The sequence below is a fragment of the Cygnus atratus genome, chromosome 2 (assembly GCF_013377495.2).
Source record: "Cygnus atratus isolate AKBS03 ecotype Queensland, Australia chromosome 2, CAtr_DNAZoo_HiC_assembly, whole genome shotgun sequence".
NCBI lineage: Eukaryota > Metazoa > Chordata > Aves > Anseriformes > Anatidae > Cygnus > Cygnus atratus.
Window position 1 is genome coordinate 139,607,579 of NC_066363.1, and position 26,615 is coordinate 139,634,193.

Genomic DNA, 26,615 nt, shown 5'->3' on the forward strand with positions numbered 1-26,615 from the left:
GGGGCTCCGCGTCCCGTCCCGCGAGGCTGCGGCCGGCCCGGCCCATCCGGTCACATGCAGGAAGGAGGAGGGAAGGAGCCGGGCGGCGCGGCGCGATGCGGGTCAAGGTGCTGAGCCGCAACCCCGACGACTATGTCCGGGAGACGAAGCTGGACCTGCAGCGCGGTGAGCAGCACCCCCCCGGTCCCCTTGCCTCCCTCCCCCGGACCCCTTCTCCCCACCCGGTGCCCTGCTCCCTCCCCAACGTGAGCCTCTGAGGCGGAGGCAACGATCTCCTGAGCCCGGCCTGGCAGCACCGTGAAGCCCCGGGGCTCGCCGCTGCCCCCAGCCGCTCGCCCGGTGCCCCCCGGGCCGCCCCCGCTGCCGTCCCCTCGCTGCGCCGCCGACAAAATGGCGGCGGCCGCCCGCGGCCCGTGAGCGGGGCTGGCTGCGCTCCTCCCTGCCGGGCTCCCCTCTGGCGTGGTGGTTTGGGTTTTCTCTCCGTAGTGGCGGTAACACGGTTTGTAAAATCGCCACCCGTTGTCAGGAGGAGCAGGGGTAAGTCTCGGCTGCGCTATATCAGGCTAGGTTTTGAGGACAGGGGGCCTATTGTATTTTAAACTCTGCATACATTGTTATCAGATTGATTTAGAAGCAGGGGGCTGTGTTGTGTGGAGGGGTGTTGTAACTGACGCTTTATTGCTATTTATTTCCTTATAACATGGAAAAAGATTATTAAAGTTACCAACTGGGACATCTGAATACATCTTACCTATCGTATGAGGACAGGCTGAGAGAGCTGGGCCTATTTGGCCTGGAAAAGAGAAAACCGAGGGGAGACCTCATCAGTGTGTATAAATATCTGAGGGGAGGGTGTCAAGAGGATGGATCTGGTCTCTTTTCAGTTGTGCCCAGCGACAGGACGAGAGGCAACGGGCACAAACTGAAGCACAGGAGGTTCCAGCTCAATATGAGGGGGCACTTCTTTACTGTGAGGGTGACAGAGCACTGGCACAGGTTGCCCAGAGAGGCTGTGCAGTCTCCTTCTCTGGAGATATCCAAAACCCAGCTGGAGGCCATCCTGCGCAGTGTGCTGTAGGTGACCCTGCTCGGCAGGGGGTCGGACTAGATGGCCTTCAGAGGTCCCTTCTGACCTCAGCCCTTCTGTGATCTTTATTTTCCAAGCATGATTTGTATGTAAGTTGTTGAATCAAATTCTCTGTCATGTTGCAGAGTGATATCCAGCTCCTTTTCATCAGAGATTTTAGAGGTCTTAATGTACTTTGGAGATCAGCAGACTGAACTAAGTATTAAGTCTTGATGAATGATCTGTTGACAGTTGCTCTACTGAGTTTTCAACCCTTTTGCATAAAACAGAACAGTGGTGACAGAAGCCAGGAGCACCATGCCAATATCCTCTATCTTTCTCATTTTATTTTAAGGTATATCTACAGACAGATGCAGAGAGACCCTTGCTTGATACATGTAAAAATCTCAGTGTCACAGAAAATTCTCCACAGCAGGAAAATCAACGAGAAAAGCTTTCTAATTCAGTTCACCTTGACCTACATTTCACATTATGGGTTTCTAATGTCTGTGTTACTCTTACTGCAGTTCCAAGAAACTATGACCCCGTATTGCATCCGTTTGAGGTTCCACGAGAGTACACCAGAGCTCTGAATGCAACAAAGCTAGAACGTGTGTTTGCAAAACCTTTTCTAAGCTCACTTGATGGCCACAGAGATGGAGTTAATTGCATGGCCAAACATCCAAAGAGTTTGTCTACAGTACTGTCTGGAGCGTGTGATGGAGAGGTAAGCTGCAGTTTTAAACCACAACAAAAAAAAAAAGGTCCCTTTCTTCCTTCTTTTTCTTTTTTAAGTGCTCCCTAGTTACCTTTCTTTTGTGTTTTTGTTGAGCTGTGATATTATATTCTGTTCAAATGTGATCTTCTCTCAGAAGGTGCAACTTACCCAGTTTGGGAGAGTGTTTCTCAAACTGCAGGTTGTGACCTCCCAGCACACAGAGGGTTTCAAAAAGCTTTAGGCAGCAGCTTTAGCTGTGAGAAGGGGATTTAACAATTCCTCAGGATGGAGCAGTGAATATGAATATTTGCAGTCCATAATGATTGCTTTTTGCTGTTCCACACCCCCTCCAAAGAAGGTGAACTGCTGCAGAGTCAGAAGATTATGTGAAGTCAGATGAGCTAGGAGGAAGGGGCATGCAGTCAAAACCTTTGTGGAATAATAATTTAGCATATTGAAAAAAAATGCTAATCCTGTATTTGTTTGTAATATTTTAGATAAATATTAAAGATAGCAAGCAAGGGTACTCTAATTGGAGTCATTTGCATAAAAAATATATGCTTGTCTTCTCTGTCCTCTTACCCATACCTTCTTCATTTGATAACATTTGTATATTTTAAAGGTGTCTTCTTGGTTCCTACTTGCTTTTTGCTTTTTGTAGAACGTACACGTCATGTTAGTTGTGGAGACTAACCTTTTCAAAGAGGAGAGGAATAAATGTTGGACAGATTTCTTATACACTGGTAGAGCAACTAAAGTATGGGGTACTAACAATACATACAAATATAAAAATTGAGCTCCTCCATTACTTTTCTTTTTAATTATTATTGAATGGGCCAAAATACTTTGAAACAGAAACCTCTACAAGAGGTGGACATCATTATAAAATTGAATACAGCAACTGGAATGAGAACGTCCTCGTGGTTACAAAGGTTATTTCCTTGTGCTTTTCCCTTTGAAGGGGGTGTTTTTTGCTAAAAGATAACAGCAATGATACAATTTTAGCAAGAATTCTAGTTGAAAAATAGGGGAATGGAAGAATAAGGTAGGTGTACAGCTTGGGTGGGAGGATGGGGTGAAAAGCAAAGAGCTGCATTTTAAAAAAATTTTTGTGAAGAAGGGAATAAATAAGTTTTAATGTTATAAAATCTGGCCAGTGTTCAAGCCAGCTACGCCATTTTGTTACAGCATATGTGATCTCTTGTACTTATAAAACTTAATTAAATAACTACAGAATACTTTTCCGTTTTTAACAGGTTAGAATTTGGAACTTGACCAAACGACAATGTATTCGTACTTTACAAGCCCATGAAGGCTTTGTTCGAGGCATGTGTGCTCGTTTCTGTGGTACATCATTCTTTACTGTAAGTACAGTATCTCTCCTTAATACACTCTAACAATGCAGAGTGCCTATTCACCATTTGTTTTCCAGTGAGCAACTTATATTTAATTACTGCATAGCAGAGAATAAGTTATTTTAGAATTTGAACTAATTTATTCAATATGTCTGTGAACCTAACAATTCTGTTTATGATCAAAATACTTTTGGTGTATGGATGTTGTTCAAGACTATGGAAAAGATAGTTACCAGATTATTGCTAAAGGAGCCATTTAATTAGAATTTGGGTAATCTAGTTTTCGTTAAAGAAGCAGGTAATTATGTTTGTTGAACAGTTAGGTAGGTTAAGTTCATTGGAAGACATGGAAATGGTTACTTCTCTGACTATTTCTATAGCTTGTGGTGAAAGATAACCTGATCTATTCAAGATGGCTTTGGTTGAGTAATTATGTTCAATAAGGTGATGTTAATAAGACTTTATTCATTTGTATCAACCACAACTAATTCAGTTGCATGTAAGCTGTTTGGAAGTAGTACGTCTTCCTGTTTGCACTAGAACAATTCTAAGATAACAAAATAAAAAGAATTGCTTTTAAGACTAGCGTACTGGGGTTTTGCATCTTTTGAGCTCAACAGAAGGGAAATCAACCACCTTCTCCCACAATAGCTATTTTAATTGCTATATATTTATTTTTTCTGAAGTAGATACCAGGTCATGAGGACAGTAGTTACAATGCTGGGAAAGTCTCAGCAGAAAATTCCAAATGACTCCAAATCAGAATCCCTTTTTGACAATCTCTCTACCTGAGGATTGAGAGAGGGGAAGAAGAGAAGTAGTGCTATTGGGAGAGGAAGTTAAGCATGCATAGCTAACTTATTTTTACAGTCTGTTTCCTTGATCCAGATCACTGTGCAGCCACGCAAAAGCTTGTGCTGGCATAATACGAGAGGTAGCATGGGATGAGGCACAGGTAATTGGAGCAACTGAGGTGGACTGACTTTTAGCAGTTTACATGCTTATTAAATTACTTCCAGAAGATAAAGTGGTGTTTAAGGTGCCATCTGATCAAGAATCACAAAATGTAACCTAAAATAAGCAGTCACTTTACAGCTTACCTTTTTTTTCCTTTCAACCCTGGTAGTATCTCTGGAGAATATCCAAAGTGACAACTAGATGAGAGACTTTTTTTTGCCAATGTTTAGACAAACCTTTGTTTAAATCAAACTTAGCATAAAAAATCTACATGTGAAGATCACATTCAAGCAAAATTTGTTTAAATATAGCCAGATATAAAGATGCTGGAGCAAAGTGTGCAGATATGAGTGTCCTTGGCTCTGGAAATAAATCAGCAGGGTATACTGTTGCGCCTTCATCCTAGCCAAGCACCCATAGAGCCTCTTGCCTGTTTTTTTCCACTCCACAGCGGTAGGATTGGGAAGAAAATAAGAAGAACAGAAGTGAAAAAACTCATGAGTTAAGATAAAAACAGTTGAATAGGTGAAAGAAAGTGGGGGGGGGGGGAAGCAAAACCAATCAAACAAGCAACAAAAAGGAAATCACCTATTTCCACAAGCAGACAGTCTCTGAGCAGCAGTTACCTTGGAAGCCAACACCTGTCTCCTCTTTTCATCTTCCTCTACCCCAGTTTTTATTGCTGAACGCAATGTTTTGTGGTATGCAATACACCTCTGGCCAATTCAGGTCAGCTGCCTGCATCTCCTCCCAGTCTCTTGCCCACCCCTAGCCTAGTTGTGGATGGGGGTGTCCGACATGACAACCGACAGGGTGGGCAATCAGAGGGAGCATAGACACTGTGCAGACAATAGCCAAAATGTTGGTGCTGTCAGCACTGTTCTTGGCACAGATCCAAAGCACAGCACCATATGGGTTGCTGTGAAGAATGTTAACTCCATCCCAGCCAGACCATGTACCTGTACTTTGTCAGTTTCTAGTGAAATAATCCAACAAGGAGAACTAATCTGTCACTTGGAGGCATAAAGGGAGCACTTTACTTTTGTATATATAGTAGCCTTTAGAAAGGCTGCCTGTATTTGCAAAGATGACTGGTAAAGTAAAGGGAATATATTTTTGTAAAACCATACATGCTTTCTCCACTGTTTCCAGGTCGGTGATGACAAAACTGTGAAGCAATGGAAGATGGAGAGCCCGGCATATGGAGAAGAAGAAGAACCAATTCATACAATTCTTGGAAAGGTAGTAAATCTAAGTGCTGATTTCCCACTTTTCTTCTTTTGAGTTAAATTTGAATCAGTTCTTATGTAGGTTTTGGAGGAGAGAGAAATAGGTTGATATCACCTGTTATCACACTGTGTTGTAAGGTGATGGCATCAAATTTTATAATGGCGCTTTAAGAGTATCTCCAAATTTTTATTATATTTATTTTACATGTAACTAGGAAGGAATATCTCAAATGCCATCAGAGAGTGCTTAGATCTGTCTATACTAATCATCCCTTTTCTCAGAACTCGTCAGATCTTACTGTTGTCTGTTTATCTGTTGTCAATGCTTCGTCTTCATTAAATAACTTTATTTTCATGCCACACCTCGCAGCCATTCAGTACAAAATTTTGACTTGACTTTTTAATCTACTTTTGTCAGAAATAAATATACTTCAGCACCTTGAACTGATTGCAAGCTTATTTTAAGAAAACTGAATGTTTCTTTTATAAATAGATATCTTGAAACCCTTTAATTATTTTTATGTGTAGGAGATACTTTACGCTTCCTAACTGAAAATTAACTGTACTCATAAAATTTCCATTTGCTTTAAAGTTAGCCATACTTTGTAAATGGGCTTCTAATGCCAACCCCATTAGAAATTAACAAGAAATGCATGCATTCATATTAAATGAGCACACAGAAAAAATGCAGAAAGCCACCCTGTTGTGTAAATGTACATCTAATAAGCTTAGGCATTTACTTACACATTTGGTTTTGTAAGTTTTCGTTTTTTTTCTTTTTTTTCCTTTAAAGACAGTGTATACAGGAATTGACCACCACTGGAAAGAAGCTGTTTTTGCCACCTGTGGCCAGCAAGTGGACATCTGGGATGAGCAAAGGACCAGTCCCATGTGTTCATTGACATGGGGTTTTGATAGCATAAGCAGTGTAAAATTTAATCCTATTGAGGTAATTTTTTGTTACGTATTGGAAATCAGTGTTTTTTTCTTGATCAGTATAGGATCTAAACTCTGTTAACATTGTCTTTAACTGCTTTTTCCAAATGTAAATTTTGTTACGTGTATTCACATAATACGTAGGGGGTTGTATACGTATATTTTATGGCAATGTTGCCCTAAAAGATAGTACCATATATTTGCATCCCTTTATCTTTTGTTTCTGTTAATGGGGGAGAGGGGAAAGAAAATTAGGGCAGTCTCTGTTCTGCCCACAGCAATACATATCGTGTACCTCAATTATATCATGTTATATGATGTAGCAGTTGTGTGGCTGTGGAGCTCTCATCTGTGGCAGTCCTTATTGCTTGTGGCAGCAGCTTCTCCCCCTCTTCATGGCAGAACAACCACATCTGATCTGCTCTTCTCCAGCAGTTCCTGTATAGCTCTTGGGTGGGCTGTGTTGGTAGATGAAGTGCAGAGAAAGTGCTTGTTAGTTGTAGAGAGGACTGGGTGGATTCTGAATTTTACTGGGAAAGTTATTTGAAGTGTTTTTGCTGATTAATTAGCTGCACACAAAGAACAATTAATGTATTTTCTTAATTGGAAAAGGAACTGCTATTTGACTACCAGCATAGTGAAATAGTTTAGATATCTAATGTAAGCTGTTGACTATGCTCTAAAAATCTTTATAACGTACACTGATTATTTATGTATTTATTTATTTAGACATACCTTTTGGGAAGCTGTGCTTCTGACAGAAATATTGTGCTGTATGATATGAGACAATCAACTCCATTAAAGAAGGTAATTTATGGCTTTAATTTTTAACAGAAGGTTACGATAGTAATAATTAATATGTAAATAGTCTAAGTGTTGATGAAGATACAGAAGGGGAAGCTCTGAACCACCGAGTTTTCATCATCTTTAATTTTGAGTCTTTTAACTCTGTTTGAATTAATTTTGAATTCTAAACCAGAGTTAGAAGGGCCTTTTTCTGCATTCAGGCGGGCTGTCATGCTCACTCTGTTATAATTCTTGATAAAGTGCCTGATCTGACAGCAATTTCACAATAAGAACTTTATGTTCTTGTATTGCATTGTGTCTCTGTGTGTGTGATTTTTATTTTTTTCTCCTTGCTTGAAGGAAACAAGGTAATTTCTAAGGCATTTCCTTTCTACCAATGGAGAGCCTTGCTCTGCATTTAAAAGGGTGTTTTTCTTTCACGTGGAGATAAATCCTTCCGTATGCACCTAGTGTAAACGTTTCAGAACTCCTTTGCAGTGAAATCAAAATTCTATTTATACATATGGAATTTTACCAGTGACATGAAGATCCTTGTTAATCTTTAACAAAATGTGTGTGTCGATTCAAAACAAGAAACCAGTAATTTATATGGAAATATTAACCTGGATCAACTGCTGTATTTTTGAATCCCATAGCTATCTTTACAATTTTTCTTCTTAAAATACAGTGTTACGGCTCATGACTATACTCTCAGTATCCTTCTGGATGTTACATACTGTCTGTAATGAAGGTGCTCTAATATACACTAGAACATTATAATGGTCTTTCACATGGTTATAAAATAGGAATGTTGTTGGCATAACAGTGTTTCTTTCTTTCTCTTCCTGTGCCCCAATAATTTTTAGTGAAGTTTCGTTTGGGCCACAGAGAGAGTGCTTAAAATGTTTTTTTTTTTTAAAAAAAAAAAGTCAGTAATGCCAGCTGGAGACCTGAGTGTCAAAATAAACACGGCCAGTGCTATAGATCTGCAGTTACAAGTTAAGGGGATGTAGTTTGAGCATTTGTGAACTAAGTTTGAGTCTAACAATTTGATGTGTTACTTATATGCTATATATATAAAAGTATATATACATGCACATGTATACCCATAATGTAAATAATAGGTGTATGTATGTATGTGTATCTCATGTGTACCTAGTAAGCACCGTACTTAGGCACGTTTCCTGCCATAAGAGTAAAACTGATGAGTGCTTGCTTGCATCTGTGGATGCAGTAGCTTCTGTCGGGTTCCTGCTGGGGTGGGAATGATTCCCCTGTGGAGAGAAAGGTTTATGCCTGTTTCTGCTTTGAGAGCAAAGAGCTCTGTAACTCCCAAGAGGATGATGTCCCTTACAGAGGCACCTTGCCTACGTACAGTTCCTGGCACTGCTGTTTTCTGCGTAATAGGTCAGCAAAACGGGTCGCACACTACTGTGAATTTGGAACTCAACAGGGGTTGAGTCCATTTCTTAATGGAAATAGGAGTACAACTTTCCACATCATGAAGCAGTAGCTCTCTTGCCCAGTTTTTCTGCCCATGAAGCCTTATTCAACAGGCTTATGTTTCAAAGAAGAACAAATAAGATGGTAAGATGCTCCATAAATACGAAATCATTAATTATCTAAAAAAAAATGGTAGGATGAAGGGGAGCACTCCTCTTGTATAACAAGAGGAAGACATTTATTAGATGGTAGAGTGCTTGGAAACTGAAAGACATGCTCGTGTAACCCGTAGGATCACAGAAGGAAAGAACTTGGGAGGTTTTAAAGATAGACTTTCACCTTTGAAGAGCTTATGGAAACTGTGTTATCCATTGCCAGAAATAGTAACAATCTGAGATGTTCACCTCAGTCAAAAGCCTTGTAGATAGTAAAGGACAGATTAATTACTTGGGTGGTCTGGTTTTGTGTTGAAGTAATCTCAAAATCTCCAGGCTCTTTTTTAGCAAGTGCTTACAGTTAAATAAAACAAGGTAGCCAAGTCTTGGGAACTTCACATATTTGTCATGTCTTAATAGGGGCTTTTTCCTAAGAAATGACTAACCATATCTACAGTTGATTAAAAAGAGTTTCAGAAGATGGTTCCTGCTACAAGTTTAGATAGTTCTGAAATGCTCCTACCATCTTCACAGTGACTTAAATTACTTGCAGCCCAGGTTGCCTTACATATCTGTTACTGAATGTAACGCTAGAACTGTACAGGCACTGTTTTCATTCCAAATGCCACTGCTGCAATAAACTCAATGCTTTAAGTTTGCGTGGAGGAATTACGAAGCAGTATGTGGAGCATGAACTTTGACCAAACCTGACCCCTTTTGAGAAGAAGCTGGATTTTCCAGCAATATTAGGTCTACTTTGTGTTATGATTTAAAATGTTTATTTTACATATAATGTGTTTCAGTTAGTGTTGTGCTCATTTTGCAATGCCTAGAAAGCTTGAACCGAGAAGATTAAAGAACTCTTCTTGATCCTTAGCTTCCCATATATATATATATATATATATATATATATATATACACACAATATATACACACAAGGTTTATAATTAGAAAAAAAATTCTGGAATCTGAGTAAACTGTAGTTGTCACACTACTGTAAACACAGGGCCCTTCAGTGGCCTATCCTTGCAGTAAAGTCACTTTTTAAAATAGAAAGCAGTTCACACATCTGATGATTACATTCTGTTCTGGGTGCATGTAATTTCTGAAAATGAGCGGTATTTTGCAGTGGAGACTTCATTTCATGTTGAGTAGGATAATGGCATGTAGGAAATGAGGTTTTATGGAGAATGAGAGTCGTGAGACTATGCACACTTATAAAGTCACGATCCAAATCTTTTTGTGAGGATTCAGTAGCGGTCATCACTACTAACTTGCTTTGAAATTCTATTTTTTTAAAATAATGAACACAACCATACAATTATATTTTGTTATATGCCTACATATTTATGGTGTTTGGTATAGCGAAGTGAGAACAGAAATGAGTTTGGAGTACCATAGCATAAAATAGACAAATTTCAGAATTTTCAAGTAGGATTATGGCTGGCCTGCATTGTTATGGAAAATGTGCAGGTTGTTAATAAGTTGAAATTATACATCTACTTTGTGTCAGGAATACCATACGGGAGTTCTTTCTAAATTTGAAAGCTCCTTCAAGACTCAGCAGAAGCCAAAGCTGTTGTGTCATACCAGGCGTCAGATCACCTCCTCCTGCCCCCCAGTGGCCCAGCAGTCATTGCCTCCTTCAAGGTGGAGGCATCCAGCTGCTTGAGAGCTCTTTCCAAATGCACCCTTCTCTAGTAGAAGGGTGTTGTTATCAGTCATCAGCTGCATTACTCCTGCTTCAAGCCAAGGCAACCTCTTTGCAGTCATCTGCTTAAATAGCAGCAAGTAAGTCTTAGGAGTCTGTAGCAAGTAACTCACAGCTAATGCAGTGACAGTGGGGAGTAAATTCCAACATAGTAACTGCTGCACACATTGCGTGACACTTCAGTGAGAAATGGCACCTGGCCTGGAGAATTCAGGAACTGCAATTTTAGAGATAAAATAAGGAAGGGATAGCAATAACTGGGAGAACAACAGAGTGTTATAATCACTTCGCAGATTCCAGATCATAGCATTGCTTAATGACCGTATCCTTTGAAATAACCATTTAATTGGGCATGTTTGTTTGTACAGCACTTAACTGAAGTTTTCAGTGAATAAAATGGAGTGAAATTCTTATGATGATCCCAGTTTAAATGAACAATAAGAAGGACTTGCTTCCAAGATGATTTATAGAATAAAATTTAATCACAGTGTAGCATGAAGCAATGGGCATGTGATGAGAGCTAGGGTGTCTCAGTTCCAGTTGTAACACTGGTAAGTAAACATTTATGTCACTATTGCTCTACCATAATTCTGTATCTAGAAAGTGTTTGTTTGTCTCCATGGTATAAGAAGCTTTGAAATATAGCCAGTATTTTATTGCCTGCAACAAGGTAGCAATGTGTAAATATCTTCCAGGTTATCTTGAACATGAGGACAAATACACTGTGTTGGAACCCCATGGAAGCTTTCATTTTTACTGCAGCAAATGAAGATTACAAGTAAGTGTGATCCTGCTTTTGATAATCCTGATCATGTTATGTTTTATTTTCTGTATCTTAGTGATTTATCGTCATGTTAAAATGACTTAAAAAAATATATATAAAAATAAAAATAGTGGTAGACTGCCTCTTTCAGTACCGGAGTGGGTGGGGTGTGGAAGCACTCTAATTTACAAAAAATGCAGTTAAGTCTATGCAAGCATAGTTTACAATAGGACCTGGAAACTAAATAATATTGCCAGTCCGAGGCAATATAAGTATTTATTTTCCTACCAGCTCATGAGAAGCTTGATATATTGTACTGATCAGCTATTTTGATGAGAACATTTCTTAAAATTAATCTTTTGTGAAACAATTCCAAAGACTGCAGTGCTTATCCTTTCAGCATCTCACAGCAGTATTTTACTTTTGGGCAACAGTATTCATGTGAATAGCTAATCTGATATTGAAAAAGCTGTCTCTTCAAAACTAGGCCACTGCAAAATGTGCTCCATATCCTTGTTTCCAGGAAGTCAGTGATCTAACAATAGATCTCTGCTTTCTTCTGGAACACAGGGATTTTATCGCTTATCTTAAGGCTGTTTTTCCAAGGAAATAGAATCTGGCCCAGACCTTGAAAATGGGTGCTGTATATAATGTACTGCTTTTCACATTTTTGGTTATGGCATAGTAAGGCTACCTAGTCTGTTTATGTCATTTTTTCCCCACACTAAACTGAAATTGCTAGCTGTTACTGTAAGGGGCAATTCCCTTCTTGCAAACTAAAACAATTAATGAGTGCAATGGCAAACGTACAAATCAACAATATGCCTGAAGTGTTAGCTAATTACACAGAGTAGCAGTTTCCAATGTGATGCTTTTTCTTGGGGAATTCAGAAGGAAAAGGAATAGTTGCCAATAAGCAATTGAGTAAAAGACATTGAATTAATTCCAGCTATGCATTCATCTGCAGCAAGGAGGGTGAGGAGCCTGCTGATAAATTACAAGTTTTTAATACAGTAGTTCTACTAAATAGCATACTTAAATCTGGGTTCGTTAAATGCTTTGTCTTTAAATCATCTTGGTTTATTGAGACGGAGCAAATTAATGATCTGCGCAGTTATTGTGCCTTGGTATGTGTCAGTAGGTTGTTGATTCTAAGGAGTATGGGTAGGCATCACCTGTTCTGCCTCAGCTCTGAAGTGCTTAAAAGCTAACCAGCTGAGGTCCAGCAGCTGTGTTAATATTTAATGTAAGGCTTTTCTACAGACAGTGCAGTTCTGCTCTGCTTAAGAAGTATCTCTGTGTGTTGAAGGACAAGCATTACTTGGACTCTACAGAGTCACTGGTTGACTGGTATAAAGACCACCAAGCTGTAGGAAAGGGTGATAAACAAATGGGAACTTCACAGTAGACTTTGAATTACTTGGAGATCCCATTATGGGAAGACGTAGAAACCTTGCAGAGCTGAGAGTGTTGCCATAATGAGAATAAGTGACTGGGAGATGCTTGTTCAGGTTATATACGTACATCTGAAGACGGAGTGTGGTTGTTGGAGAAACAGGTCAGTCAGTGACCCAAAAACAGATGCTGAAGGGAGTGTTGGAGACCTACCTGTTCTTTGGGAGTGAACAAGAAACCTGGGTCCTGTTCAATAACTAAATCCTCTGTTTAGTAAACTTTTTTCAACCTCTAAGCACTACATCATTCTTACCTTTCGTGTGAAGTATTTAGTTGTCACCTGATAATTATTTCCTGATATTATTTCACTTCAACACCTTTTACCTTTCATGTGTTACTTGCAGTTTTAAAGAATTCCCTCTGCAGTGTGATCTATCTTCAAGTATGATTTGTGTATGATTAAAGTAGCAAAAATGTGCTGTTCACTTACAAGTGGTTCAGATATTAAGCTGTTCATATGTTCATTTTAAAGCTTATATACTTTTGATATGCGCTTCCTTTCATCGCCTGTCATGGTGCATATGGATCACGTGTCTGCTGTTCTTGATGTGGATTATTCACCCACGGGGAAAGAATTTGTCTCTGCCAGCTTTGATAAGTCTGTCCGCATTTTTCCTGTGGACAAAGGCCACAGCAGGTGAGTGATTTTACACCTCTCTCTCTTGCTCTCATGCATCCCAGTGAACTCCCTCCCTAGGCCTCAAAATTCTTAGTCGTTCCCATCTTCGTTGAGGCATTCACTTTCTGTGAATATCGAAGTCTTATTCTGTATGTACCTCGAGATTGACAGGTCAGGTAATCAACCGGTAATTCTGGAGAATGTGGTAGCGTAGAACTTGCGTTTAACAAGTAGCAGTGCTGATGCAATTTTGAATTAAAATTAAGGTGGGGTCTTCTAGATACGATGTTTTATTTGTCTTTTTAATGCAAAGGTATCCAGAATGGAGGCTGTGTTCCTAAAGAAGCATTGATTGTTTATGGGTTGTTTGTTTCCTTTTTTATGGTGTGATACCACCTCTTGTGTACATCTGGGTTTTAGCTTTTCCCCTGGTAATAATCTGCAAATTCACACTTCTGTTATGGCAGCATGCTTTCCTTGACGTGATTGCTTTCCAACAAGATGCAGTATCAGTTTTGAATTACTGTCCTTATGTATACTCGCTTGTGTTTTACCAAGATAAATCCTATATTCTTCCCCTGTCTGTGTATCTTCAGTGTTTTTAGGTCACTTTGTACTGTATGTGTCACCACCGGAGTCTGCAGGCCTTAGAATATTGTAGAGCTTGGTTTTCTGGGACTAGCTTCATCCTATACGGATGATTAGTAAAGACATCCCATGAAAAGCACTGTTAGTGTGGGTTCCTGAGGATCAGTCCGGGACATTTTTGTGATCCTATTCAGTGCACTTTATTACTTGTTGTTCATGCTGTGTTAGTCAGGTTTTGAGTCATGTGACAATGCTTTGAATACAATTCAGTTTGAATTAGTTTCTCATGTAAGATTTCATAAGGCAGTGTATTAAATATTTTGCTGAGGTTCAGATTGGATCTACTGTGTCTCCATTACTATTATTATTTTGTTTTTCAATTTGATGAAAATCAAAGCAAGTTATCAGGTCTGTCTGGTATCATTTGTTCTTCATAAAACTACCTTCATTATTCTCTGTCAGACTCTTTTTTTTTTTCTTTATTAACTTCACTTTTTCTTTTAGTTGCCTTCCACTGCCCCCCCCCCCCCCCCCCCCCCCCCCCAAAAAAAAAAAAAAAATTGCAACTAGTTTAAGTTTGAGGTGGTTGGGGCGGGGGGGTTGAGGAATATTGAATACTGATTGGGGGAGAAATATATTTTTGTTACTGTTCAATGTAGTTATGTATGCATTATTCAGCATGTCTGTATGGTCCTATACCTGTTTAGGGACTGAGAAGGGCTGTTTCTATTTTCTTTCATAGCTAATCTACAAGTAGTTCTACTTTTTTTTCTTGTTTTGTAATAGTATTTTAAATATAATAGGTATTCCATCTCTTTTGTTGTTTTTTGTTGTTTCTTTTTTACTTCCCCAATTCTTGTATTATTAAACACCATGGTTCACATCTCTTGATTTCCACGGATTTTCCTTTCTCTGGAATGTTCATAAAAGTGGTGCTAGGCAAAGTTAAAGCACATCATTGAGGGGAAGTGGGCAGACCCCATAATACGACAGTAGAAGGGTAAAGGGCTTTATTCCCCATTACAGCAGATTGTTGATAAGGAAGGCATTTTTCTGTTTTGCTCTCTTTTGCTCCCCTTTCTCTTTCTCTCCTTTTTCTCCTTTTCTCTCTCTCTGTGGTTGCTGTAAATGTAGTGAGGAAGAGCCTTACAAGTGAAGAACTTAGCCACTTGTAAGCTGGCTAGGGCGTTCTGGGACACTTAAAATTCTTTAAAAGCTGGACTTATTCAGAGCTGCATAGTTGAAATGAATCCTGTGGAATAAAGAGAGGTCTCCAAGCAGAAGATCTGATCCCTGTTGGAAAGCTGAGGACACTTGAGTGTATCTTTAAGTAAGGATCCTGACTGTGTTCCAGTTAACTCAGACTTTTGATCTTTCGCCAGTTTGAACAACTCCTAACTTCCATTGCTTTTCATTTTATTTTAAAAAGAAAGCTGAAGTTTAGAAATTGAGTAGCCATAAGAAATAAGATCTATTACGAAGTTGATTTAGATTCTGTAAGTTCTTGGTAAATGGAACCAAATGTCTGTGTGAGTTTTTTAAATGACGTAACCAGGTTATATGGCCATCTTTTGTGTGTTTCCTTTCCCGGAGAATGGTAGTTAATAACTGGTGGTGACAGCAACGGGAGAGACAAAGGCTGAAAATTCAGAGTAAGAAAAGGTAAAATACTTAGTTCCCCAAAGGTGTGTGGAGAAAAGTCTGTTACTGAGCCAACTAGTAAAATGAAAGTAAATACAGAAATGCTTCTGAAAACATGTATGTACTTACACAGTATTAAACGTTAATGTCAGCAAAACCTGATGTGAGCAGGGATGTTTTCAGAAGGTTCTTGTGCTTGGTCTTTCACTTTGTTGTTTCTGTAGAGTATCACTTGAGTGTGAGTTAAAGTGGTGGTTAAGCCAATTAAAGCTTATTTAAGGTGGTATATTGATGACATTTGTTTTTCTTGCAACTCCTGACAGGCTCAACCTTAGTCTAGTTTTTCATGGCTCTTGAATTGTCATTGTTTCTGTATTTCCTTTCTGTTACTACTTGGATTTTACTTGGAAAAATAACTGGGTAGAAGAAAGAGAAAGGTCTCAGCTGCACTGTATGACTGATATGCCAAATGGATGGGTAGAAAAAGAAGCAAAAATATATAATAGATTCTGCCTTGAACAGAAAACGTTCTGCTATTTCAGAGGTTATGTCGGTAGGAAAAGTGATAATAAAGTATTAAAAAATGTTTTTCTTCACTTTAGGGAGGTCTATCACACAAAGCGAATGCAGCATGTCATCACTGTAAAATGGACTTCAGATAGCAAATATATTCTGTGTGGCTCAGATGAGATGAATATCCGTCTGTGGAAGGCTAATGCTTCTGAGAAACTGGGAGTGGTAAGATACGTTTTGTTACCACAAGGCGATGCTTGGTGGTTTTTGTTTTTTGCTATTACAACTGGTTAGTCTGTTCAACTTCTAAACACTTGTCTCTAAAGGGAAAATGTAAAATTGTAGTTTGACATTTGCATTTAATTTGAAAACTAACATGCAATAATACAGCTTATTGCATTTACCGTGGCTTTTAGTAAGATTACATGCCTTTGTATTGCTGTACAGGTTGTTGTGGTTTTTCTTTTTCTTGTTTAATTTTAACAATAATCACCGCTTTTAACTAAACCGGAGTTTTCTATCTTGGTGCTACAGGTGAGTAGTCATCCCTCTGTACTAACAAAAAAGCAATAACTTCTAGTTCTAGAAGCTAGCCGTACGCAAGTGATTCTACTGAAGCTTAGGGTTGCTACTTTTAAAAAATTTTAACTGAGTGGATCAAGTTTAGTGCATTCTGTGGTCAGCGTATGCGTTGTAAAATAGATTACTTGCACCAATGCATATCAGAGGTTGTCATTAAACTATGTAACTCTCAAATATCAAGTGGTCAAGCTAGTCTGAAGTCCTTTTAATTCAGTGTTGTCACTTCGGTTGAAGCCTTCCTAGTAGGAGCAGACATCAGTCCAATGAATGCATGTCTTTTTCAGTAACACTTGTTCAAATGATTATATATAGATAAGGCCAAAATGTTCTATTGCAGTTAGCACTTACATGTATTCATCTGCACAGCTGTATTAAAGCATTGAGTAACTTTGGAGAATGAATTTGACACTTTGTCCACTGGGAGTAGTCCCTTTACGTAGCTTCACGTTGTTAGGGTACCTTGGAGGTGCTTACACGGCTCTTTCTGAGCCCATCAGAAAAAGCAGAACTGTCGAACAATTCTTGGAGGAATTCCTGCTTGATCTTGGGAAGGAGTGAGGGGGGAGGAAAGGGAAGCCGTAATTCAGGGAAGAACATTGTACTGTTAAAGGGACGGTTCTGTTCCGTAGTTGTGGCTGGGGCTGCTCGAGGCGAAGCTCCATCAGTGATAGTTTCTGCATAGAGGGGAGTGGGCTGGGGTTGGCGGGAGTACTGGGGCTGCAGCGTGGAGCAGGAAGGTTCGTGGGCTGTTGTGCTCTGTGAAGGGCTGCATGTGGAGCAGCACTCCTGAAACAACACGCTTATCTTTAGCCATGACTCACCGTAGGTATTCAGGAGCCCCGTTATCCTTCCCGTCCTTGCTGTACAGCTATGTTTTTTCTATAGCCTGCACAATATGTGTGGTTACAAACTCTTATTTAGGTTGAATTTCTTTAGTGGGCTAACTCTTCTATTGTGTTTAGGATGTTATTTTTTTCCTGTTTTGAACTGATCCTTCGGATTTTTCCAACTAGAGCTTCAGTAAAACATTTAACACATAAATATCAGCCCCATACTTGCTAATTCCAAGGACTCTGCAATGTCCATTACAGGCTTTACTTTTTGATTTAAATTTTATGTTAAATTTACTCAAACAGTGCAGTATTGGGCAGTATTGTTACGTGTTTTCCTGTTGGCGTATCCATAGTCTCACAGGAAGACCCTTTTCATCTTGTTTAACAGTATTAGCTGAAATTTTCTGTCCTTATTAACTATCTTCGTGCTCGGTACAGAAGGACCATTCTGTCTCTCTAACATGCTGTTCCAGAACAGAATCATCTGTGGTATTGCTGACATGCGCCTTTGTTCTGTACCCTTTTTGTGAAGAACAAGTGGGTAAGAAGAATGTCAAAAACATGATTTTCACGTAGAATGATAGCATTTTAAACTACATTCCGTTGACTACTAGGTGGTAATGGCTCCTTTTTTATGAAAGAGTAAGGATGCTTTGCTCTGGGTAGTAACTGGGAAAACCAACACAACGTCACAGGAATGTTATGTACCAGAAGGACTACTTAGCTATTGTTCCAGTATTCAAGATGTAGAGTGGTAAATTACCTTCTGCTCTTTTCTGTGGTATTTACATCAGTGACAACTGGCAAGAGATGGGTCTGGAAAAGGCACTATCAGTTACGACTTTCTAGTACCGGGTATGTTCTGCACATTAACAGTCTTGTGTTCCTTGACCTGACAGTGAATCCTACACAAAATACCCTGTGTTTATGTTTTTAAGCACACCATTCCTGCTTGACGTGCCTCTTGGAGGCTGTGCAGAGGATTCAGTTCTGCTACTAAGGGATCATAGGGATACAGTTTTCACAGCATCTCCTGGAAAGAGTCCAGCGGAGGGCCACAAAGATGATACGGGGCCTGGAGCATCTTCCCTGTGAGGAAAGGCTGAGAGACCTGGGTCTGTTCAGCCTGGAGAAAAGAAGACTGAGAGGGGATCTCATCAGTGTCTATAAATACTTGAGGTGTGGGAGACAGAGGAGTTTGGCCAACCTCTTTTCAGTGGTTTGTGGGGACAGGACAGGGGGCAATGGCCACAAAATGGAGCACAGGAAGTTCCACACCAACATGCAAAAGAACTTCTTCACGGTGAGGGTGACAGAGCACTGGCACAGGCTGCCCAGGGAGGTTGTGGAGTCTCCCTCTCTGGAGATATTCAAGGCCCATCTGGACGCCTACCTGGGCAGCCTGCTCTAGGGAACCTGCTTTGGCAGGGGGGTTGGACCCGATGATCTCTGGAGGTCCCTTCCAACCCCTACGATTCTGCGATTCTGTGTGTAAGGGTTTCTGACCTTCAGCCACCAATTCCCAAGACGACCAAGTCAATAGTTACCTTTAACCTGTAGGTCAAGTGGCATGTTTGTTACGTTCTGTTGTTTGTTTTTTTTAATCAGAAATGAAAATTCATCCTATCATTTAGAATACACAGCTTGTCACCTTGCAACATCAAGAGGCATTTTAAGAAAGCAAAGCTATTCAGAAATATGGGAAGAACTTAAAAAGGACAGTGAATTATGTAGAAAAACTGCTCTCGTTTCACATGGGTGACACTAATGAACTTGTGAAGAATTATGTTATAATAAGAAGAGAGAGTGTTTCACAGTCCTGTATCTTATGTGGAAATATGTTCAATCACGATTGTGATTTGTACGAGGTTGTTGAAGCCTTGAATTTAGCAAGACGCAGAATATGAATATTAAATTAGTAACTGTCCAGAGCTGATAGAGTTGCTATAAAAGATCTTGGAAGCACTATGAAATTTTATTTTATGTGTTTAGGGAATAATTGCTACAAGGACTTCGGGTGGAACCTTCACAGCTCATCCCATTCTTGGATATACCTTGGGAATGTCACGTGGATGCAGGCAGCTGTGCTAATCCTTGCTCCATCCAACTTGGTAGTTCCTGCAGTTTTTAATGTTGCAAGTGTTAATGGCTGTTTATCAGATTCCGCTGCTTTTCTTTAGCACCTGCTCTTTTTTTTTTTTTAGAGAGCTGGCATTCTTATCTTCACAGACATGTGCTAGCTCATTTTATAAAAGTCCAGTTCTCCCATAGTCTGTGGCTATTTTTTGAACATTTTGAATATTCAAAGCTGAACACTCAGTAATTCTGTCGGAAGTGTCAGAATGTGTCTTAAATGCTTAGTCGCTTGGTCTGCTATTTTTCTTAGCCGAGAAGATTTGATTGAATGACTCATCCAAAGGTCACTGTATTTCTGATATAATGCCAACATCTTGTAATACATTGTATTTAAGATGGATATTTTGGGGGTGGGGGTGGATAGCAAAAGAAAAGTGGTAATCCAACATTTTTTTTTTTCTTTTTCGGTCACTTAGTCTTGTTTTCAGCATTGCTGGGATCCAAGGAAGTTAGCCTGGATACAGTATTTAGGTTGTGACTGATGAACATTTATGCAGTTGGAGAGTTGTACTTTCTGAACTGTGGCTACCCCAGCAGTCATCAGTTCTGACATGCATGTTTCTTTTGGTTTTTAATGTATTTGGCACTGCAGTCATTATTTAAAATCAGTGAAACATTAAAGGAAGAATCAACGTCTGGAGGAGCCAGAGGCATGCTGTGTCTCCACTCACTGGCAGTTAAGTCTGCATGGGTTTTATGTAGGGGTAACAAAACCCAAATCTTTCTGTTGGATCTACTGCAGGAGTTGTTTTAAAATAATTTGCAATGTTTAGTTTTTTTTAATAAAAACTGATGTATTTTTTCCCCAGTAACAGTCTGAAGGTAAATAGGACTTCACAGGTTTTATTTTTAAGGCAGTAAACATCTAGCTCTGCGTGTCCTGAAATGAAAGACCCAATTACAAAAGAGTTTTAAGATACTCCAGACTTTTTAAATACTGTACTTTATGGACTTGACGTGTACCTGAACTTGGCATGTTAAATATATGTGAAGCTTTTGTACTTGTGGTCTTGGGGATTTCTGAAAAGGGGCGTGCCTTTGGATTGGAGGAAAAGAGGGAAAAGAGCCTTGTCTGAGGGAAAAGGCTGGAAAAGCAGTAATAGAGTAAATTTCAGTTAATAACATAGAATTCATATAATTAGTACAAAGAAAGGGAGAGATTTTTTTTTTTTAATCATAGTGAAAGCAATGAACCATCAGTAAAACCTGAAGGTGCAGTGTTCTTCAGTACACTGACACGTCAGAAAAATCCTGCACCTGCAATTTTTTTTGTAATACGTGTGAATGTCAGTAACATTACTTCTGTGACTAACAGCAGCAAAATTTGGCTCTGTTACCTTTCCAGAGTAGCTAAGGATCAGGCAGAGCGCCGGACAACTGAAGAAGAAAATTTTATGCTTGTGAATGATTTGTCTCTCAGTAAGTGTAAAGCTGGTGTGAGATGTGAGTGTAACAGAGTTGGAACATCAGTTTTCTGCTTTCCTACAAGGTGCAGAAATGGCTTTTGAGTAAGAACCGAAGATCGGAGAAAGCGCAATTACAAGTCTCGGTGTTGATCTAGCAAAGTGCATCAAAACTGTTGAAGTAATTGTAGATCCTTTCAGTCTCCTCCTAGTGCACAGTCCCATTGTGCGAGATGAGGCTGATAACAAGCAGCACCAGGTACTGAGTGACACGGCGTTCTTCTCAGAGTGATCTCCCGATTGTGATTCGGTGCACACGTAGCTTCGTCCCTTTAGCTACGATTTTGTGCTCTCCGCTTCTACATCACCTTTCTTTTTTTGTTGTCCATTTAGACAGAAAGAATCTGTAAGTTTTTGATTCCAGGAAATAACAAGTAATAAACTTAATGGCAATAAATTTGGAAGAATGTTTTCATCAAAGCAGTGGAAAAATTTTAAACACAAGCTACAGTGTAGAAAATTGCTGGGATATGTTTGTATTCTAAAAATATGTTGCATCTGTGCTCTGTCTGCCCTAACCTAGAAGGGCAGCCTGGAGAGGGTTGATGAACAGCCATTTCATATTCCCGTGTTGAATTAGAGGAGTCTAGTAGTGAGTGGGATAAAGTGCTACAGATGCAGCCCACTTTAAAAGGAGTACAGTTTCTGAAAGGTGATTGTAGCTCTTCAGTCAGGGCTCCAGAAAAATGCTTACTTTCCTTCTGCCTGAGGGTGTGCGAAATAACTCGCCTCTAGCATCTGGAGGGAGGAAAGAGGCATAGGCAGTTCTTAAGGACGCATCTTCCTCTTGCTAACAACTTGCATTTTAGGGTTATTTTCCCCGTTTTTCACTCTAGGTATTCGCTGTGTAATAGAGCCGTTGTACTGGCACCAATCAATTACTTTTCTACCACGTGATTTCTGTTTTCCTCATATAGGAAGGAAGTTCCACATTCACGTTAGGATGTATGGAGAAAGGGTCAAACATCATCTCTGAGCATGTCTTTCACTCATGATGTCACGTAAATCCAAATTTTTTACACTGTAGAGTGTTCTGGTCCCTGTAAATGAAATCTCGAGTCCTGCTAACCAGCGCTGTGTTTATGGCATCTTCCTCAGCCCAAAGCAGTACGGGAAGCTGGTCTCCTCAGCTGTCCGGGGTGACCTTTGTAGCATGACTTGCAAGAAAGAAATTGGAATTCAGTACTTTATTGCAGTCCGCTTTCTTGGCTATCTGGTATTTTTGGTGAATAGACACTTGTCATTAATACACTTTTTCCCCCCCCATCATACAGAGGCACAGCCTGGCATATGGGGCATTGGTGTTCGGTGGTTGGATGAGAAGGCACCAGCTATGTGCCCTTCTAGAAGCTGCATGGCATGTGAAAAGGGAATGAGACTCAAACATAACCACCGCTTAATCTATATTAATTTTTTAAATAAGATGTCCTGGATGTATCTTTAATTTACAGATTCACCTCTTGTCTGTAGAATCATCAAGGTTACGCTAAACCAGCAGCAATTTGCTCTTCTTAAATTAAAGAAAAATCATTGCATTTAATTAAAATAAAAGCTCTTTAATTTGGATTGTGTTGGCAGTTTTCCGCAGAGTGGGAACACCTGGGATTTATTGAGAAAGAACCATCCATTCAGGCTGGCTCACTAGAGTAAATTTCACTAAAAAGGAGATAGTTATATTGGGTTAGGATTGTAGAATTTACTCACTTGCAGTTTGAGACGTTATGATAAATATAAGTAAAGCAGACGGATTTAATTTTATGAACGCAATGGTGTGGGCAAACAGAGGGTAAGAATACTGTGTGTATTGGATGCCTGAAATAAGATTTTTGTGAGTGATGAGCAGCTCCACATTTTGTACCTGGAGAAACCTCTTTCATATGGTTTATGTTTACCTGCTTTCAGACCATTTTTGGTCAGTTTTTTGACCAAAATTGTCTGAGTATGATAAACATTTTCAGAATTTATGAAATATTATAACAGAAATCACTTCTAAAGGTAACCTCCAGAGTGGAGAAGAAATAGCCAACTGCTGATTTCAAAGGTTAAAAAAAAAAAGTGTACTTTGTAAAGTAGGTGAAATTTCCAGATTTCTTTTCTGTAATAAAGTGTGTGCGTGTCTGTCTGAAACACGGGTTCTGTTTTCTGTTTAGAAAGTAAGAAATTAGTGAAACCGAGCCAGTTGCAAAGATGGATTAATAGAAGTTGTCTGAACTGTTTTGTCTTGAAGGCTTTATGAACAGTTAATAGTGGATTAAATAAATGGAGGAAGGTAAAATACACTATATTATTGCAGTCTTTTTGGAGGGAGGGTAGGAAGGGGATGATAGGATGTAGATACGTTGCTATAAAAAAAACCCTAAGTGGTTTGGGGTATAGAGGACTTTTTTTTTTTTTCCTCCTCCATAAAGATTCACTTGCTGCTTTAGTTACATTCTGAAAGCACACTAGATTAAAATGCGGCTGAAATTCCTGGAGACCACACAAATCCAAAGACATAAATACTGCTGTTCCTCATGAAGCAGTGCATGCTTTAAACAGAAACACAGCACACACAAATTTTCCTCATGATAAACAAGGACTAGGACCAAAAGAAACATGCCTAGTTGAAAAACTACTTTCTAAGTTAGCTGTAAGGAAGAGACGTCTCTCAGTTTCAGCGTTGTTAACGGTGTCTCGGATATAATTGTAAATGTGGATGAAATTTATGTCCTTCCGTGATAGTACTATTTCACCTTTATTTCACGTGTTTGTGATACTATGATATTTTTAGCTGCATGATGAAAGCTGGAACTCCCTGTGTGCCATATAGGCAAGCTAATACTTGAAATCTCGTATGTACAACGTGCTTCCTAATGGATCAAGGTGCTGGATAAGATTTAGTCCACGTAAAGAGCTGTCTGTAAAGCAGTTAATGAAGACAATTCATTTATAGCTTTTGTACTTATACTGACTAGTGACTAAAATGCCTGCAAATCTTTAACAGCGGAAGTTGATCATCAGCATTGGTTAGGAGAGCAAGTGCATTGATCAAAGAGGTTTTACTGTCTGCCAAAGTTCAGTGTTTGTAGAGAAAATCCTGACAGTTAAGTCCCTGTACTTTTATAACGCGCTTGTCTGTGTTATTTTCCTTGTAGCTGGCACCACGAGAGAAGGCAGCTATGAACTACAATCAGAAGCTGAAGGAGAAGTTCCAGCATCACCCGCAGATCAAACGCATAGCTCGGCACCGTCACTTGCCTAAAAGTATATTCTGCCAGATCAAGGAACAACGTATCATGAGAGAAGCTCGTCGGCGAAAGTATGTCTTCCTCTTCTATCTTCTTGTCTTTGCATTAATAAAATGCATCACTGCAGTGCTGTGGTAGCAACGTATGGGAATGTTAGAGCTACAGGGTGTGGGAGGAACGAGTATGAGCTACTTCTAACATCTGAAAAGTGATCACAAACTGCTGGATGGATTAACCTTTGGTTATAAAAAAAAAAAAAAAAAAAAAGGGAGACAGGTGCCAGTATCAACAAGGACACTGGCTGCTTCCCAAAAACGTGCTGAAGAAACAGGATTGCGTATCATGTTGGAAAGAGCCACAGTGCTCCGTTACGTGTGACATGATGCACCACTGCAACAGAAACAGAATGGCCTGTTTGAGGTGTGGGTTGTTGGGGTTTTTTAATGCAAACTCCAGGACGAGCGTTTTCAGTCACCTGGATTGCTGTCATGTTGGGATATTGGAGCAGAAGGTGGCATACTTTGCTGTAGCCATGAAATTAATAATAAAAACAGAAAGTGGTGGGTTTTAGTCAACTTTCTCAGCTACCTACAAATCTGAGCAGCAAATTCTGCTAACGTGAAAACGAAGAAAGCTGTGCTCCGAAGAAAAGAGTCAGTTGGAAGCTATTCTGAGTTAGCCAATTTTAAAGATACTTTTTGAAGGGACAATCCTCCTTCTCAAAGGAGGAAATGCGTTGGTTTTGGCTAATAAAAGCTAAGCAATTCTTAAATTATTATTATTTTTTTTATTTCAAGTAGTTTCTTAAGGAGGAAGCTGGTATTTGTTAACTCTGTGATGACTACTGAACTGTATTTTTCTGCTTTCTGTTTCTAGAGAATTGAATCGTCGCAAGCACAGCAAACCAGGATCTGTGCCATTGGTGTCAGAGAAGAAGAAACATATTGTAGCAGTAGTGCAATAATTGTTTTCACATGTACAAAATCAAGACTGTTAAAGTTGCTAATATTAATAATGACAGTTGAATAAATACCTTTTTTTAGCTTATTTAAAACTTGTGTAATCTGGATGAAAGGTGGCACAAGTTATATAAAACCCAGAAACTTCTTTATATGAGACTTACTGTAAGCCTCATATTTGAAGTTTGTATTACAAAAATAAAAGTTTTGCAATTCTCAAGGTACTTGTAGCCCAAAGTTCTTTGTTGCTGCTGTTGTCTGGGAAATGCTTTGCTTCTCCTCCAGTGGGATGAACTTAACTTTTTACTGGCAGTACTGGCGAGGTGCTCAGACAACAGTGCTGGAATTCAACTGGGCTTTTTAGGCGGAAGCCTTCTCCTGCAGAAATGAGAGATGCTAAATGACTATAAATATTGCTTAGTATTTTCCATAAAAAAAAAGTTTTTTTTCCAGCCTTTTTACTGCTGTGCAGTCGGTAAATGTCCTTCCTCCTATCCCTTGAGTTTATGCACAAAAAATAATTTATGAACCCAATTAGAATAAACTTCATACTTTAACTTTTTTGTTTGTTTTAAACTCTGAAAATACCATTTTGAGCACTTCTAGCACCGTTTAGGCAAGATTCCTAGATCATCGTGGCAAAATTACGGCTTTTTGGTGGTAAGAGGCCATAATGTATCTTTTACTCTCGGGATCACATACCTTATGGGGCAATGCAGGAAGAGAAGCAGATCTGAAGAGCATAAATAAGTAGGATGATGAGAAGCAGTGGAACAGATCAGGGAATAGCCTAATGCTGGCTGTATGCCTCTTGTACTAACAGTGCTCTCTGTGCCAAATACACTTCATTTCCTTCCTGAAACATTGAGGAAATTGACGGAGAACGTGTGGTCCAAAGTATGGCTTGTGAAACAGCTGTAGTCAAGTCCTGAGCAATTTGCAAAACCAGACTAATATTCTGGAATTTGATTAAAATTTTCCAGCCTTGGCTGTTTCAGTTGAGTTGGTGTAGTTTGTTTTTGATTTACTGAGTCATGTTAACCTTTGGTGTGAACAAGCCCTGCCACCTGACGTTGGTGCAAAATTCTGAACGGAGCTCACGAGTTTTCAGTCCTGAAGTGGAGTTGGTCACAACATGTGATGGTATCAGTGTGGAGCTCCACTGCGTGGTAGAGGCATGACCAAAGCATCTCTTCATGTTCAAAGACATTTCTGCACTATTGGTTTCAGGCAGGCCCCCAAGTGGAGCAACTCGAAGGATCAAGGTTGGTTAAACTGTTGCTAGAGAGATTGTAACGGCATTGTACAGAAAAAAGAAATTTTAAAGGTAGCAGAGTACTCGGAGGCCTCACATGCTAGTGTATTTTGATATGAATTTCTTTTCTTTTTCCAAATTCAGCGTACAGGGATCTTAGCCTTGACATCGAGTATATTCAAGTGGGGCACCCTCTCGTAGCATTCCAAGAAGAAGTCTGTTTGC

General features: G+C 39.5%; 1 protein-coding gene across 1 annotated transcript; it reads left to right on the forward strand.

Annotated features, from left to right (window-relative positions):
- Positions 1–23: 23 nt before the first annotated feature.
- Positions 24–25,359, forward strand: DCAF13 (DDB1 and CUL4 associated factor 13). The gene is made up of 11 exons (XM_035546160.2): positions 24–165; positions 1,594–1,793; positions 3,041–3,148; positions 5,249–5,338; positions 6,119–6,274; positions 6,991–7,068; positions 11,052–11,134; positions 13,047–13,211; positions 16,025–16,160; positions 24,084–24,247; positions 25,053–25,359. The coding sequence occupies exons 1-11, from the start codon at positions 96–98 to the stop codon at positions 25,138–25,140; spliced, it is 1,338 nt and encodes a 445-aa protein (XP_035402053.1). The 5' UTR covers positions 24–95; the 3' UTR covers positions 25,141–25,359.
- Positions 25,360–26,615: the final 1,256 nt, after the last annotated feature.

Coding starts and splice junctions, on each gene's coding strand:
- DCAF13 (XM_035546160.2), top strand. CDS start 96: ATGCGGGTCAAGGTGCTGAGCCGCAACCCCGACGACTATGTCCGGGAG. Junction 6,275..6,990: donor TAAAATTTAATCCTATTGAG/GTAATTTTTTGT, acceptor TTATTTATTTAG/ACATACCTTTTGGGAAGCTG. Junction 13,212..16,024: donor GTGGACAAAGGCCACAGCAG/GTGAGTGATTTT, acceptor TCTTCACTTTAG/GGAGGTCTATCACACAAAGC.